The sequence below is a fragment of the Silene latifolia genome, chromosome 2 (assembly GCF_048544455.1).
Source record: "Silene latifolia isolate original U9 population chromosome 2, ASM4854445v1, whole genome shotgun sequence".
Lineage (NCBI taxonomy): Eukaryota > Viridiplantae > Streptophyta > Magnoliopsida > Caryophyllales > Caryophyllaceae > Silene > Silene latifolia.
The window spans coordinates 24,255,093-24,271,374 of record NC_133527.1 but is presented as its reverse complement, the minus strand read 5'-3'; the positions used below and the strand labels follow the sequence as shown (position 1 = coordinate 24,271,374).

The 16,282-nt window shown below is 34.0% G+C and overlaps 1 protein-coding gene across 6 annotated transcripts; it reads left to right on the top strand.

The window, feature by feature from the left end:
* Positions 1-5,078: 5,078 nt before the first annotated feature.
* LOC141642456 (squamosa promoter-binding-like protein 1) lies at positions 5,079-13,333 on the top strand. 6 transcript variants are annotated; one of them, XM_074451265.1, is made up of 12 exons: positions 5,079-5,175; positions 5,483-5,534; positions 5,629-6,683; positions 7,644-7,795; positions 7,877-8,251; positions 8,561-8,635; positions 8,743-8,850; positions 8,930-9,047; positions 10,261-10,399; positions 10,575-10,725; positions 11,660-12,283; positions 12,647-13,333. In XM_074451265.1, the coding sequence occupies exons 3-12, from the start codon at positions 5,972-5,974 to the stop codon at positions 13,088-13,090; spliced, it is 2,898 nt and encodes a 965-aa protein (XP_074307366.1). In that variant the 5' UTR covers positions 5,079-5,175; positions 5,483-5,534; positions 5,629-5,971; the 3' UTR covers positions 13,091-13,333. The 6 variants fall into 6 exon arrangements, with proteins under 6 accessions (XP_074307366.1, XP_074307364.1, XP_074307365.1 ...); XM_074451263.1 differs by having other exon boundaries at positions 5,123-5,175; positions 5,460-5,534; XM_074451264.1 differs by having other exon boundaries at positions 5,167-5,252; positions 5,460-5,534.
* The last annotated feature ends 2,949 nt before the right edge of the window (positions 13,334-16,282 follow it).

The following is a 16,282-nucleotide window of genomic DNA, read 5'->3' as shown; positions in this document are numbered from 1 at the left end:
TTTTCCCTCCAATTCATTTTATATGACTCCAATTCATCTTCAACATTCATCTTTTTCCCTTCTTCCCCACTTTATCCTCAACATTCATCATTTACTATACTTAAAGGGTATAGGTGAGAATAACTAGAAAGTTGGAGGGTACAATTGAGGTTTTTTTAAAAGAAAGGGTACAAGTGAGATTAGTAAATATCAGAGGGGTACAAGTGGGAATTTCCCTTGATTTTTTTAAGGGAAATGATAAATACAACTCACTGGGTTGTATTTAAGCATTTAATACCCTTCTATATTTGGAATTAATTTAGGAATTAGAGAGTAAATTACACATAAATCAATGCAATTAATGCATATATTAACTATTTATTTCCTCTTTTAGTTGCTTAAATACAACCCACACTGGGTTGTATTTATCATAACCCTTTTTTTAATGCTTAGCAATATATTAATTTGTCTAATGTTTAGCAGTTATTGGTCAATGTTAATTTACCTATCATGTGATAGTAGGGGATACTTTTGATCAACACAAAAAACTATTCGAGTACTTTTAGCGAGTTAAAAAGTTATTAGGATGAGTAAATTAGTCAATTTGAAGTTGGAGTTCGCATCGAACCTCTTTATAGGTGGGATTTGACATTTATAGTGGTTATTTTATAACTTGTCATTCAATGTTGATTCAAGAGACAAAATTTTACAAGTGGTTCGTGCATCGCACGGGCATTAAATCTAGTTATAATATATACTAGTTTGAATACCCGTGCGTTGCAACGGGGTAATTAGCTTATTTATAAAGCAAAAAAAAAAAAAAAACGTTATAAGCGTTTAATGTTTACATTATATGTCTAATGATTTGTTTACATATTATTAAAATATCTCTTTCAAAAAAAATAAAAGTTTAATATATACGTGGGTTAACACTTATTTATAATCATATAATCACTCCACCTTATACTAATCTTTCGATGTGAGACAATTCTACTATTTATAAGTAATATATTCACAAAAATTGGATTTTTTTTTTCTGATGTGGGACAATTCTAATATTTATACGTAATATATATTTATCAAACCTGCATTATTTTTCAATGTGGGACAAATAACATACTCAGAATTACACCATGTTTTTTGCACTTAGTTCGACATCCAACCAGATCTCGAATACCGAATACAGACAATTGGTACTCATTATATCTAATAGTTATATTTAAATTTAATAATATGATCAAATACTCTCCATTAATATTTGTACCGTTGTTTTTCTTCAAAAAAAATTTAACATAATTGAGATACGAAAATTTTCCGTGGTACCCCTTACTTTTGTTAGATTTTCCATGTTACCTCTACTTTTAAAAATCTGCCTATGGTACCCTTGAGGTTCCATTTTTTTGCCCATGGTACCCCCTAATCTAAAGGTTGTTAAATGGACGTTAAGTTTGATGGCGTGGCAATAAAATAACAATTAAAAAATAATACCCCCATTATTGTTTTATTGGTACGGATATCTCTCTTTTAAATGCAAATTTAATTAACTATAGCATTATAATATTGGAAATTTCTCATGGTAACCTTGAACTTTGATAGATTACACATGCTACCATGGACGTTTTTTTTCTATTTTTTTTATCATAATTAAAATATGTGCAAATGATAAGAACCTATACTCTAATGATAGAATATTTTTTAACACAATTCTAATTATATTATTTAAACATAGTATATTTACCACACCTACATTATTTTTCAATATGGGACATATAAAATCTATAGGTAGAAAATATAATGATATAAACTTTTAAGAGCTCTCCAAGACAATACTTAAGCGACTCAAAAGATTTTGGGTTGATGCCTAAGTTCCAAGGATGCTCATAGAATCACCCATCTTATGCTATATTTCGATGTGGGAAAATTCTATTTTTTATATGTAGTATATTTATCACACCTATATTATTTTTCAATGTGGGAGATATAACATACTATGAAATACACCATCTTTAATATGTGCAAATTATATGAAATCTATATATACTCTAATGATAGCATTTCTTACCATGAATCTAATAATATTATTTTCATAATTTTTTTACCGACATTATTTTGTCAAATGAAATTTAAAAGTATTTATATAGAAATTAGAAACATCGCTTGAATATAAAATAAGAAATACATAGTATATATTATAATAACTAAAAGATTTTCCAAACATTAACTTAGGTTAGAAATCATTATTGTAGAGACAGTAATATAAACTCTTTTAAGAGTTATCTCTGACAATACTTAAGGGAATCAAAAGATTTTGGGTTATGACTTCTATTTATAATCATAAGATCACCATGCCTTATGGTAATCTTCCGATGTGGGACAATTCTAATATTTATATATACATAGTATATTCACCACACTTACGTTACTTTTCAATGTAGGACAAATAACATACTAAGTACACCATTTTTTTTTTGCACCTACTTTGACATCAACCCGATTTAATAATGAGACAATACAATAGAATACAATATACACTCTAATGATAACATTTTTTTGTCACAATCTAATTATATAATTTTCATATGATACTTTTTTTTCAAATAAAATATAAAGTTTTTATATCAAAATTATAAACATCACTTTAATATAATATAGAAAATGTATATATATAGGACATTTCTATTATTTATACATAATATATTCACAACACCTACATTATTTTTCAATGTGGGACATATAACATATTAAAAAGTCAATATCTTTTATATCAAAAAATTTTGGATTAATACCTAAGTTTCAAGAATGTCTTCTATTTATATTTATAGAACCACCCTACCGTATACTATTATTTCAATATGAGATACATAATTAAATTATTTAGACGTAGTATGTTCATAATGCCTACATTATTTTTCAATGTGAAAGATATAACATACCAAGAAATACATGTCTCTTCTTAAAAAACCACTATTGTATACTTATTATTTTTCTTTGAAGGTAAAACCACTTAGTCTCGATCATTAGATATGGATCTCTACATCGTACATATAACGACTCATTAACGCTCTATTACTGCATTAATAAGACAACCATTAGTAAAATCTTTAGTTTTGTATTGTGTCAGGAGACTACCATTAGTAAAACCTTTAGTTATTTTTTGATTTTCTTGTTCATGTTCTTAACTCTTTCCCGGGTAGTTCCCAACGATTTCCACTATATTTTTTTTTTATATCATATCGTAGATAATGATAGAAAATCTTAAGAGCTCTTTAAAACAATATTTATGAGACTCAAAAAATTTTGGGTGGATACATAAGTTCCAAATATGCATCCTATTTATAATCATAGGATCACATCACCTTATACTAATCTTTCGATGTGGGACAATTTTACTATTTATATGTAGTATATTCACCACACCTACTTATTTTCCAATGTGGGACAAAACATACTAAAAAGTACACAATTTTACGTATTAAGAAGTACACCATCTTTAATATGTGCAAATAATATGAAATTTATACTCTAATGATAACATTTTTTAACACAAAGCTAATTATATTATTTTCATACTTTTTTTAATGATATTTTTTTGCCAAATAAAATGTAAAAGTTTGATATAAAAATTGGAATTATCACTTAAATATAATTTAGGAAATATACATATTATAATAATTAAAAGATTTTCCACTTTATTTTTTACATCAAAAATTATACTTTCCTAAATTGATATTTGATGATGTGGACGCTCTCAGATCGCTCGAAAAAACTCTCTTTTATATATATATATAGATATATAGATTGGAAAGTAGTTTAGTCTGTGGGCCTGTTAACGGTCCATTCTGATTTATCCATAATCGAGCCAAAAACCGAATTAAACTAAATTGCTAGACCGTGGACTAGACTAAATAAATCACGGTCCGGTCCAGACCAATATGCGGTCTAGCCAGGTCTTCGTGAGAATATTTAAGTTGATGAGAGTTATTTTAGTTTAGCTACTAGAATAAAAAATAATACGTACTAATTTATTTTCAATAACACGGATCTAAAACCGTCATATACAAGAATTTGCAAATCTGAGTTGTAGGAACTAGGAAGTAGAGTATCTAACAACTATATCCGACAAATTTGACTTGAGACCCGAACTCAAGATCCGAACCCGATTGAACTCGAATAGACTCGCTCCAATATAAACCCGACCCTAAATGCAAAGTGATTATTATTTACAAATAATTTGATAATAGTTGACCCAAAAATAACCCGATCTGACCCATCCCCAAGTCTACCGACCTAAAATTAATCTAACACATACTCTATCCGATTGACCCATTTACCAGTTCTAAGACCATGCCCAAGCAAGGTCACCAACCGGGTCGTGACCTTGTTGAGTCATGAAAATGACGTAATTAGCGATTAAATCGATGTTGTTATTGGTGACCTTGAGTTAGTCAAGGCCAATTGGTGCCCTTGAGTTGAGAAGAGGTTGAAGGTTGGTGACCTTCCACATGTCGCATTTCTATTGGCTTACAACAATCGTCTATTTAGTATATCGTCAAATACGTTCGTTAATATATTTGGTATATTTGTATATCGTCTATTTAGTATATCGTCCAATATGTAATAATATTTCAAATACGTTCGTTAGTAGAATCGATATATCGTAACATTTAGATTTAATATTTCAAATAAAACCGTCAATTTTAATTCGATTTTTTTTTTTTTGAATGTACACTTTCCAAAATTAATTTACTTAACATATTTGAGTAGTTTTTATTTTGTTAAAATGACAAAAATAACTTAATTATAGTAAATAATAATTGTAAAAGTAAGTGAAAAAATAATTGTAAAAGTAAGAGAGAAGTTTTGGTGGGATAGTAATTAGTAAATGTGGTAAATGATTGCAAATATTGGAGTGGAAAAATGATTGGATTGGTGACTTAGGTCGTCACCTTCTGCTTAAAAAAGTAAAAGTAGGCCAAGATTATTAAGGTATGATTAAGAGAGAAATTTTTAATGACCCAATTAATGTGACCTTGCTTTGGGATGATACTACAACACCAAAGTATAGAACCCAAAGACCAAAAACAGCAATTGAATTTGGTAGGACTAATCCTCCGACCTATGCAATGTTGACACATTTTGTTAGAAGGTACCATAGTTTACTTGGTCCACTTTGTGTTGAAGAGTCCTATGAATCAGGTAATCAAACTTTGTGCACAATTCTTGTTTTTTGTAAATCATGTCCTCTATATACTTTTCCAGTGTGAACAACCCATGTACTGCTCTGCCCTACACTCTTCAAGTCTTAGTTAGTGGTCTCTAACATTCATCATGCTTTTCATTTAATTAATCAATTAATTGATTAATTAATTAAAAATAATCAAAAACACTCAGAATAGTTGAATAAAGAAACAAATTAGTACGACCCAATTGGAAAGGAAATAATAAAGTTTGCATTTTTGTTACTTTTTGACTGAATTTAGGTTGTTTGTCTCTCTCTCGTCAGTTGTGCACTCCCCTAGAAGATTTTATCACTGCAGTTTATGCCTAAATCTAAGGTCAGATTATTTATTTGATTCTTTGTATGTTTATGTTTGATTAAATTTGTGTGATCTAAAAAGATGTAGTTTCATTTTTGTTGCAAATTGTTAGGTGGGTATTCTTTTTTCTGCTGAAATTGATTGATTTGAGGTGATGAATTTGTAATTGATCCCATTTTGACATGTGGGTAGCTCTTATTTGGATGGATTAATTAATTTTGGGAAAAAAATTTAGAAGTTGATTGATTAATCAGAGGGTATCTTGTGAAAGTGGTTGAGTTAATTTGTGTTGGGGTTTGTGTGTTTGAGGTTAGGATTTGAGTGGTGGAATAATCTCATAAAAAATTGGAGTTGAATTGATTGTGAGAATTGATTTTTAATTGGGTGGTTGGATATTGTTTTGTGTGGGGGAATAGTAGAAGGGGAACTATTGTTTATGGTGCTGTGGTGACGCCATGACGGAGATGAAGGCGGTGGGAAAAAGGACTTTAGAATGGGATTTGAATGATTGGAAATGGGATGGTGATCTTTTTCAGGCTACCCCTTTGAATGCCGGAGCGTATGGTTTTGTGCCGGAGCTTCAGCTTGCAGTTAGTGCTGATGCAACTAATAGCTTGTTGCCTTGTTCCAAAGTTACTACTAATCCAATTAATGAGAATGGGAATGGGGAATTGCTAAAGAAAAAGCGGATTATTGTTGTTCATGAGGATGAGGACTTGAATGATCAAGCTGCGCCTCTCGACTTGAAGTTGGGTGAACAGGTTTATCCTATTGTAGAGGCAGATGTTGATAATGGGAAGGGGAAGAGTGGGAAGATAAGTAAGAATGGAGGAACTTCTAACCCTGTTTGCCAAGTAGAAGGTTGTACAACTGATCTTAGAAATTCTAGGGATTATAACAGACGTCATAAGGTTTGTGAAGTGCACTCAAAGGCCAGTGAAGCTGTTGTGGGCAATTTCGTTCAACGGTTTTGTCAGCAGTGCAGCAGGTTCCATGCTCTTGAAGAATTTGATGGTGATAAGAGAAGCTGTCGAAAAAGATTGGCTGGACATAACAAGAGGAGACGAAAAATCAATCCTGAAATTCCCGATACTGGCTTAGTGACTGATGGAGTTAATGCTGGCCAGATACTTAATCTTCTGGTCAGAGTATTGTCCAATATGCACGGTAAGTTCTTTAAATTAAATGTTGTGCTTCAAGTTTTAGATCCTGACCTGAGTTTGAAGATGGTGTTGTATTGTTTCTTCCATGTGGATAGTGGTATCAATTTGCAACAGTAGTCACAATTGTGCTAACAGACACTAATCACAGTAGCGTAAATGTGGTGGAACAATATATAACCAGGAACGATACAAGACATGGTCGATCAAGAAATAAGTTGCGATAAACTGCACAACCATTGTTGCGTACCTTTGTCGTCTGATTTTGTGCTGGAAATTTGTTGTATCAACTGTTTCTTACTCCCTCTATTATGTGAATTTCATAAATGTCTAAGTGACACAAAGTTTATGAAATAGCAAAAATACAAGGGTATAAATGGAAAAATACAACTTGCAGTGGAGGGTGCTGGTGCGTGAGTTGGCCTAAATGTGGTGGAACCTATGTGTTATAAGTGTGTTCCGGTCTTTCTAAGGTGGTTTATTTCCTAAAAAGGAAACGTATGGAATCCAAATGAATCGACCAAAATGAAAAACGTATGGAATCCCAAATGAATGGAGGGAGTAGTTTATTACGTTATTGTACTGCAATCACTATATATACTTAGGGAGGGCTTGGATGAAATTTTCAATAGTCGATGGTCAAGAAGTCCGCAAGTGACGAATGCTCTGCTTTAACAACTACATTACTCCACTGCCTCAAAGGCTCTTGCCCTTGACTAGGTGGTGGCCGGTGGGGCAGAAAATTGTCTCACTATTTGCATTGACCAACTGCTATCTCACAGTTAAAAGCACATATCTTTTACTGAACCCTTTTGCTTTATGTGATCATATTCCAAAACCAAAGATTGTAGGTCTTTCGCTCCGTTGGAATGTAAATAACGAAGGGGTTTGCTCTGAATTTATTTTGCGATCTAGTTTTGATAGTATTTCTTCATTGATTCATTTTTGTATTATCTACAAATTGCAGCAAATAATTCAAATCAGGCAAAAGACCAAGATCTCCTTTCTCAGGTTTTGCAGAATCTTGCTGCTGTACCTGATGGAAGCAATACATCTAGGCTATTGCAAGGATCTCAGGGTTTACCTAATGCGGGAACATTTCACGGGATTCCAGAAAAGGTGTCAGATCTTGTTGGGTTTGTCGCAACTTAGTTCTCTCACTCGATATTTTTCTCAAAATGATTGTTAAATGGTGTTTAGGATCATTCAAGGAATCAAGAACCATCACAAACCACACTTTATGCACAGACAGGGACATTAACGAGGGAGAATCGGAGTGAGATGCCGGAAACTACATGTAGGCCACAACCAGTAGTTTTACAAGCAACGGGGGGCACTCTTCCTGCAAAAGAAAGTGTGCAAGAGGCTTCTGTAGAAAAACACGGGCTTGGTGGCATCGATTTGAATACTGTCTATAATGATGACTCGCATGATTGTATAGATGACGTGGCTAATGCCACTGGCTCTGTCAGTGGAACATATTGGGCTGAACAAACTTTACCAAGTCCACCTCCAACCAGTGGAACCTCAGCGACTACTTCTGGCCAATCTAGTTCCAGCAGCGGTGAAATACAGGTATCCTCTTTGCTTTTTAGGTGCTCTAACTTCTCCCAAACATACTTATTGTCGTCTCTCTTCTCTGTTACTTTGACTCGTCTCTAAGTGTCAGACCATGTTATTTTGTGGAGAAGTTCATGTTTTAATTTAAGTCGAAGTGTTGTGCTGTGTCACAACCTCAGTGTGTGGAACACGCGACATGCAGCCGAGGTGGAGTGTCAGAGTAACGTATTTCTTTTTGCTGTTTTGTCCTATGTAAATATGAGAGGATGCTTTTGAGATAGACAAGCCACTGGTTTCTTATCATGTCTTTTTTTTTTGCTGTAGTGCCGCACTGATCGGATTGTTTTTAAGCTGTTTGATAAAGAACCGAATGACTTGCCCAATGTACTACGAACACAGGTAGTCTCTCCTTCTCTTTTTCTTGCTATAACTGTATTCAGTGTTCAGTGACAACTGTCATATTCCTTAGCTCGTATTCTTGATTTGTTTGAATATATGCTTTTCAGATTCTTGAATGGCTGTCTCACAGTCCTACGGATATTGAGGGATACATCAGACCTGGTTGTATTGTTTTGACATTATATCTTCGCTTAAATACATCATTATGGGAGGAGGTTTGATTTTTTTGACTGGGTGGTTATTTTGTCTTCATCTTCATAGTCGACATGGTTTTCACTTTGATAGTACATGCAGTTTGGCTGCGACATAAGCTCAAATCTGAGCAGACTTTTGGATGTGTCGGACGACCCTTTCTGGAAGACAGGATCGATCTATGCCAGAATACAGCAACGTGCAGCATTTATTTGTGATGGTTAGTAGTTTGCATTTGACTCCCATATATTTTTGGAGGATTGATTTACATGTAGAATTAGGTATCAATTCTTAGTTATCCTTCAAAATTTGCCTTTGTTCTGTTGGTGCAAAAATGTATGTTGACCATGGTCACAGTTGCAGCAATAGTCTGAAAATCACTGTATCGGCATATCATGAATGTAACTTAACAGGCAGCGGTCATAATTTGAAAATGTACACAAAAAATGCTACTAATTTTTAGCTTAGCGCAATCTGACATTTCAGTGGATTTTCCATTTAGTAGTTTATGGTCCCTTTCTTTAGGTGGACTATACATCTGATGTACTACATCAGATGGTATAGTTTTTTACCATTTAAGATAAAGTTTTTGAGTTATGTTTTAAAAATTATGAGTTTTATTAGAAAGTTTTTGAGTTCATTCTTTTAAACATAAAACTAAAAAAATTACAATATAACCCAAAAACATTACATATAAGCTCAGAAAAATTTGAGTTTTGACGTCAAAAAACTAACATGAACTTTTAAACTTTATAAAGCTCGAAAAAAATATACAAAAACTCAAATACATATGGAGTATGATGTAATGCATCCGATGTATAATCCTTTTTCTCAGTTCATAGACTATACATCAGAGTTAGTACATCTGATTGTGTACTTTTTGAGTTTTATAAGAAAGTTTTTGAGTTTTGTTTTAAATATTATGAGTTTTAGTATAAAAGTTTTTGAGCTCGTTCATTTAGACATTAAACTAAAAAAATACAATATTGCTCAAAAACTACACATATAAATTCAAGTATTTTGACATCAAAAAATAAAAATATAACTATAAACTTTAAAAGCTCGGAAAAAATGCATGTATGCTCAATAATTAAAAGGGTCTGAGGTAATACATCAGATGCGTAATCGTTTTTCTCCTTTCTCCTTTATTTCTTGCCATTCTCTTTTTTTGAAGTACTGACCAAGTGACTATGTACAAATGCACCTGTTCACCAATCTTTAAACTTTCTAAAAAGAAATTGGCAGTATTAAGAAAGTTGTGGAACGAATGGTATATTACAGGTGATTTTTTTGAGCTATCCATTGTGACATCCATGGCATTTTATAATGGGAAGTAATGTTTCTGCAACACGTAAATCTGTTTGTAAGAAGCAAATTTACATACCATGCCCGTCCTTTAACAAAAATTAATTCAATCCTTCTGATGAATTAAGGTCAATTTATTCTGGATGCACCATTACCGTTAAGAAGTCCCAGGAGTCGAATTTCAAGCATTAGTCCTGTTGCACTTCCTGCTGGCGAGGAAGTGCAGCTGGTGGTCAGGGGTTCTAATCTATCTGGGCCCACTTCCAGGTACTCAACTCATGTTCATGAGCTTCTTCAATAATCAATAATGCTTTCATTTAGGTCTACAAGGTTCTTTATGATATGTTCTGTTCCACATCCTTTGGTAATTTCACTTTCAGTTTCATGCTTGGCAACTTGAGTGGCCCCCGTGGCATCTAACTCTCAATTTCGATACTCGTAGGTTATTATGTGCTATAGAAGGAAGGTATTTGGTCCAGGAGGATTGTAGTCGTTTAGTGGAGCGTACTGACACCCCTACGAGGGAGGATGAGAACCACTCTCTCAGCTTCTCTTGCTCTATACCAAATGTTCCTGGGAGAGGATTTATCGAGGTAGTCCATCCTTGTTGTCTTTTAACTTGTTTTTATCTCAGCGCGTTAAAATGTTGTTCGTAAAGATCAAGTGCAATAGTGTCACTGAATGTTTTGCTTTGCAATAGTAGTCTGGCGGTCTACGAAAATTATATTTTGGGTGTGCTTGTCTGAGTTTACTACCATTATACTTTAGTACTTTACTGCCATTGACTGTATATATTAAATGTGGGATTCCTATTATATCCTTACCTATCCACTTCCCTCCTCACTGACAACATCAACAGATAGAACAAATATCCTCCAGATTCGACTCCAACTCTCGGTAAACCATTCACCCAATAGAAAACCAACTTGAGCAAAATCCGAAAAGTTGAATGCCACTTCCCTTCTTTTTTTCAAGTGATCTAAACTTGCGTTAAACTTTTTGAACAGCATGCGCTTGCAAAATCAGATAGTAATAATAAGACCATTAAATTAGGTAAGAAATTTGTCGAAACATTGAGTTGACTATGATATTCTTCCATTCTTGGTTGAATTTTGACCTCAAGATGAGAAAAATTGATTTTTAGTTGCCTCTGAAGAAATATTGGGAAGGATGAGGGTTCGGGGTTAGGGTTTGTGAGGCCAAAGAATAAGGAATAGTGAGTTTAAAATTGAGGAATTTTTGTTACGCAACACAGTGAATACAGTGGTTGTTCCTGTACAAGGACAGTGGCATTTTTTTAGATGAACGTGATGTGAATAAAAGTGACAGTACTGTTACCCTTCACAAGGAGTATAACAGGAAGCTCACAATTTTATTTTACAGAATTTACGGGGATAATTTTTCTGCAATGGATAAAAAAAATTGGGACTATATAATTTGGAGTGGAGGGAGTCATTATCTAGTGTCTCTGGACCCTGTGTGGTTGAACATGGATCTGCCAATGATCGCAATAATTATTGGATGCAGGTGGAAGATTTTGATCTCAGTGGTTGCTTTTTCCCATTTATAGTTGCCGAGCCTGATGTTTGTTATGAGATTTGCATGCTGGAAAGAGAAATGGAGATGGGAAGTAGTGAGGATGGTGACACAAATGTTGAGTGTCCGGCTCTTGACTTTTTGCATGAGATGGGTTGGCTGCTTCACAGAAACAGTGTGAGGTTCAAGGAGAACCATCAAGAGCTTACCTTGATTCTCTTCCCTTTTGAACGGTTAAAGTGGCTAGTTGAGTTCTCTATGGATCACGACTGGCGTGCTGTTCTAAAGAAACTTATGGATTTGCTTTTTAGTGGAATAGTTGATATCGGAGCTTATGCATCAATTGATGACGGACTGGCGGATATTGCTCTCTTGCATACTGCTGTCAGAAGAAATAGCAAGCTGATGGTCGAGTTTCTTTTAAGATATGTCCCGCCAAACAAGGTTGAAAATACATTAGTCATGGAGCAGAAACAGCCAGATTGTGTTCCACCCAGCAGCATGTTATTTAGGCCTGATTTGGCGGGAGCTGGCGGGTTGACTCCTCTGCACATAGCGGCTAGTACCGCTGGCTCAGAGAATGTATTGGAAGCGTTGCTTGAGGATCCTGGAAAGGTAATAAATCTTTTAATCACTTTTCCATGCACTTGATTTGATAACTTATGTAGAGCCTGAAACTCGATTTCTTCACCAAGAAAATTGCAATATATCTCGACCTGACAGACCAGAAATTGTTCGATTGTCCCTAATTCAAAACGGCCCTGATCCGTGTAGGCCCAACCCGAAGTTACTAATTTAAAATAATACCTTTAGTCATGACTGAAATGAATTGATTGACCTGACTCATAACTATTGACCCGGTCAGTAACCATTGACCAGAAAAGACCTATGGGTCGGTCATGTGCATTCTCGCGATTCATCCTGTGAGCTGGCAACTGTTTCATGAAACATCTGGCTTATATGTCATATCTTGTTTAGGTTGGTATTGAAGCTTGGAAAAATGCACGGGACAGCACAGGACTGACCCCATGTGATTATGCGAGCTTGAGAGGTCACTACCGCTACCTTCATCTCGTCCAGAGGAAAATTAACCAGAAGTCGTCTGGCAAACATGTGGTGGTTGACATTCCGTCTCTATCCCGCTTTGAATTGAACCAAGCTCAAAAAGATAAACTCAAATCCATAGCATTTGATAGTTTCTACACCGAGAAGGCCCGTATCAGTGAAAGCTGCAAACTTTGTGACCAGATGCCAAATTACCGACTCGGGTCAGCACCACAGAAGTTCAGACCAGTTATGATCTCTCTGGTGGCGATTGCTGTGGTTTGTGTTTGCACAGCTCTTCTTTTTAAAAGCGCGCCACAAGTTTGCGATATCTTTGGGCCCTTCAGTTGGGAATCGCTTAAATATGGAGCAATGTAGGTAAGTTATAGCGACCTGATATTATATGATATAGATATAAGAGAGCATTATAAGAGTGTAGTGTCGCGGTATTTTATCAGGCATAATATGTAGAATATACTCCCGTATAATGTAATTCGTCCCTGACTTGTATTCTGGAGATTGTGATTCAGTGTTTGATTCATACTAGTGCTCTCCTCTGATTAAGACATTGATTTTTAATCATTGTACAACATTGTTGAATACAAGAGCCTTTAAGATAAACCGATGTAATTATGTTGTATTGGAACTGATTTCAATTTTGTACTGATAAAGTGATATACCTCTGCAAGTAAAATGCAACAATCCCCCTACTACTAAGAGAATAAAAATTCTCTTAGTTTTCCCTCTAAAAAGCATCTAGCTAAATAAGGTAATAAATAAAATTTTCTTTCATTACATTATTATTTTTTCAATGAATATATTCTTATAAATAAACTCTCATTTTTTAAATAAATTCATAATTATGATTTTTTCATTAAAATAAAATAAAATTGATATTAAACTATTAAGTATAAATTGCTAAATTTTTCAGTAATGTAATAATTATTACCGTAGAAAATAACTTGACACATTCTTAATTTCTTACTATTAGCTTCGTGACAAAAAACATTCACTAAAATAAATTCCAACTTAAATAAATTTTTTTATTAGTTTTCCATTTCAATTTTTTGTTTCATATCAAAATACAATGGAGTGAACTGATAAATATTAATAAGGTGCAAATTTAAAAAATATAAATCCTCTTATATACTAAGAAAATACAACTTCTCTAAAGTTTTCCCTCTAAAGTGCTCAAACTGTATTAGATTTTCATTTATTAAGCTAATTTATATATGTAAATAAATTAGATTTTCATTTATTAAGCTAATTTTCCATTTAAAATAATCTATACATAACAACTGTATTCCTATTATTAATTTCGTGACGAAAAAAGAATTTTTTTTTAAAATAATTTGATGTAGTTAAAATATTTTTCATAAAAAACACAATTCATGTAATTATTCAATTCTTTTGATTTATTTTAATATTATTTATTTTTTATAAAAATTCGTGAAATATAAATCTAAAATCTATAACTAATGCACTAAAAATAAATTAAAAGACTTATATTTACCACGCATTTGCGCGGGATCTACACTAGTAATATTATACAAAACATAGCCATTGAAAAGAATAAATGAAAAACTTATCCGGCTTAAGGAATTGCATTGGGATAGGCGTAGGCCAAGATGGGATATCAAGTTTGTAAGAAGTGCAAATCTCATGGGGAGGAAGTGTTGTTGTCAAAGGCTCTAAGGTTTTGGATTTAGTATCGAACAAGATGAGCCGATTTTGAGTTATATCATCATCACCCAGTCTAATTCTGAATTAATGCGATCATGAAGCATGGATCCATTTACTTGGCTAAAAGCATTATGTTGTGATATCAGCTCCCATTGATGAACATGTTTGTCATTCTCGAGTCCGAGTCCCAGGTCACATTTCCAAATACGCCAAGGTCGTGGAAAGTACTGAATTAGTCTTCCTCTATGATTGGAACCAAAGGAAATACAAGTTTCTTCCTGACAGGCTACCAATTTTCCGTCGCTCTCTAGAAACGTATAGGCGGCACTCTGGTCAGGTAATGACAGGTCTATGGCCGTCAAAGTCCCACAATAAGTATCAGTAACATCGAAAGGATTGAAGCCACAAAAAAGACTTCCATCTTGAATGCACACCATCCACTTACACACTATCCCTTTGAAATATCCACTACTATAATATCTGGCACTGGACGGTTTCAATTGGATTTTAACATCTATATTTCGCCATTCACATATCTCGGATATGTAAATCAATAAATTAATTATTATGGAAGAGCCTTTATCTTTGGGGCGAGAATGAGACACAATAACCCTAAAACCGCGTCCATCTAGATGATACGTAAGAGCGGCCCAAAAAAAGTGTTTTTGGTAGACTTGACTAGGTGGGAGAACCATCCATTGTTTGGTTAGCGGATTACAAATATAGAACATGCCTAAACCGAAACTTAAAATCAAGTCTTTGAAAGTGGCGACAGGTATGGAATGATGAGGAAGGAATGGTAAGGACAAAATAGGAGACCGCAATGTCGTCGTCCTTGGTGGTGCAACCATGGCAGTCGCGTAATTTTGACCCCACATGTTCATAATCAACAAGAAGATGAAAGATGGTTCCTTTTCAATGACTTGGCGGTTGGTTAAAAATCCTTGAGTTAGGAATAAAGGGTCGGAGATTATGGAGCACCAGCGTTTTGAGACGGTTTTGCAGCAAAGTGCAGTGAGATAACAAGGCAACCGGCATAAGATCTCTCGCAACATCTCATTGTTAAGATCATCAATCATCACCATTATATTGCTATCAAATTAATTTTGTCTAAAGGGATTAGTTTTCTTGGATGTAGATTGTAGATATACAAGACTGGGTTGAAACAGGTAGGGTTATATACTACTAGTACAAGATCAATCAACAGGTAGGGATTAGTTTTCTTTGATGTTAAGATTATTTGATTGTTATTTGATGATGATTTGGGTTTTTTGGGTTGAATTGATGAGTCTAATTTGGGTGTGATTTAGGAATGGGAATTGATGAAGAAGAGATGGGGATTACGGATTACCCAAGTGGAGAAGTCTCTCTAGGTTATTGTTAGAAAAATTCTTGTGTACTCGGGGACTCCATCTCCTCGTACCTAAGTATTTATAATATTCTCTTAACTAAATTTGGATAATACAAACACTTACCAAAAAAAAAAGAAAATAGGAAAGTTATTCTAAATAGAGGAAAAAAGGAAATATGGAAGTTTTTATTGAATAGAAGGGAGTATTTTATTTTGTGGATTGCTTTTAGACGTAAGGAGGACGATCCTCTCGGATGACACACGAATTTTTCTTGTTATTGAGAGAGACCACTTTATTCGTTTAAGTGTACAAATAGGATCCTACATCCTGTTGTACAGTAGCATTGTGCAACCAACAGGCCCATATACTATATATATCTATCTAAGCCCAATAAAAATAAAAATAAATCTTACGCATCTCCTTTTTCCCTAATTCTGATTTCTCTTCAGTCGACAAACCATCTTCCTTCCCTTCTCTAAATTTCTCTTAAACGACAGTCGACAAATCTCTCTTCTCCATAATTTTGATTCTAAAA

Excerpts from the sequence above, each read along its gene's own strand:
- LOC141642456 (XM_074451265.1), top strand. The coding sequence starts at position 5,972 with ATGACGGAGATGAAGGCGGTGGGAAAAAGGACTTTAGAATGGGATTTG. Across the intron at positions 6,684-7,643 it reads AGTATTGTCCAATATGCACG|CAAATAATTCAAATCAGGCA; the intron begins GTAAGTTCTTTA and ends TACAAATTGCAG. Across the intron at positions 9,048-10,260 it reads TGCAGCATTTATTTGTGATG|GTCAATTTATTCTGGATGCA; the intron begins GTTAGTAGTTTG and ends TGATGAATTAAG.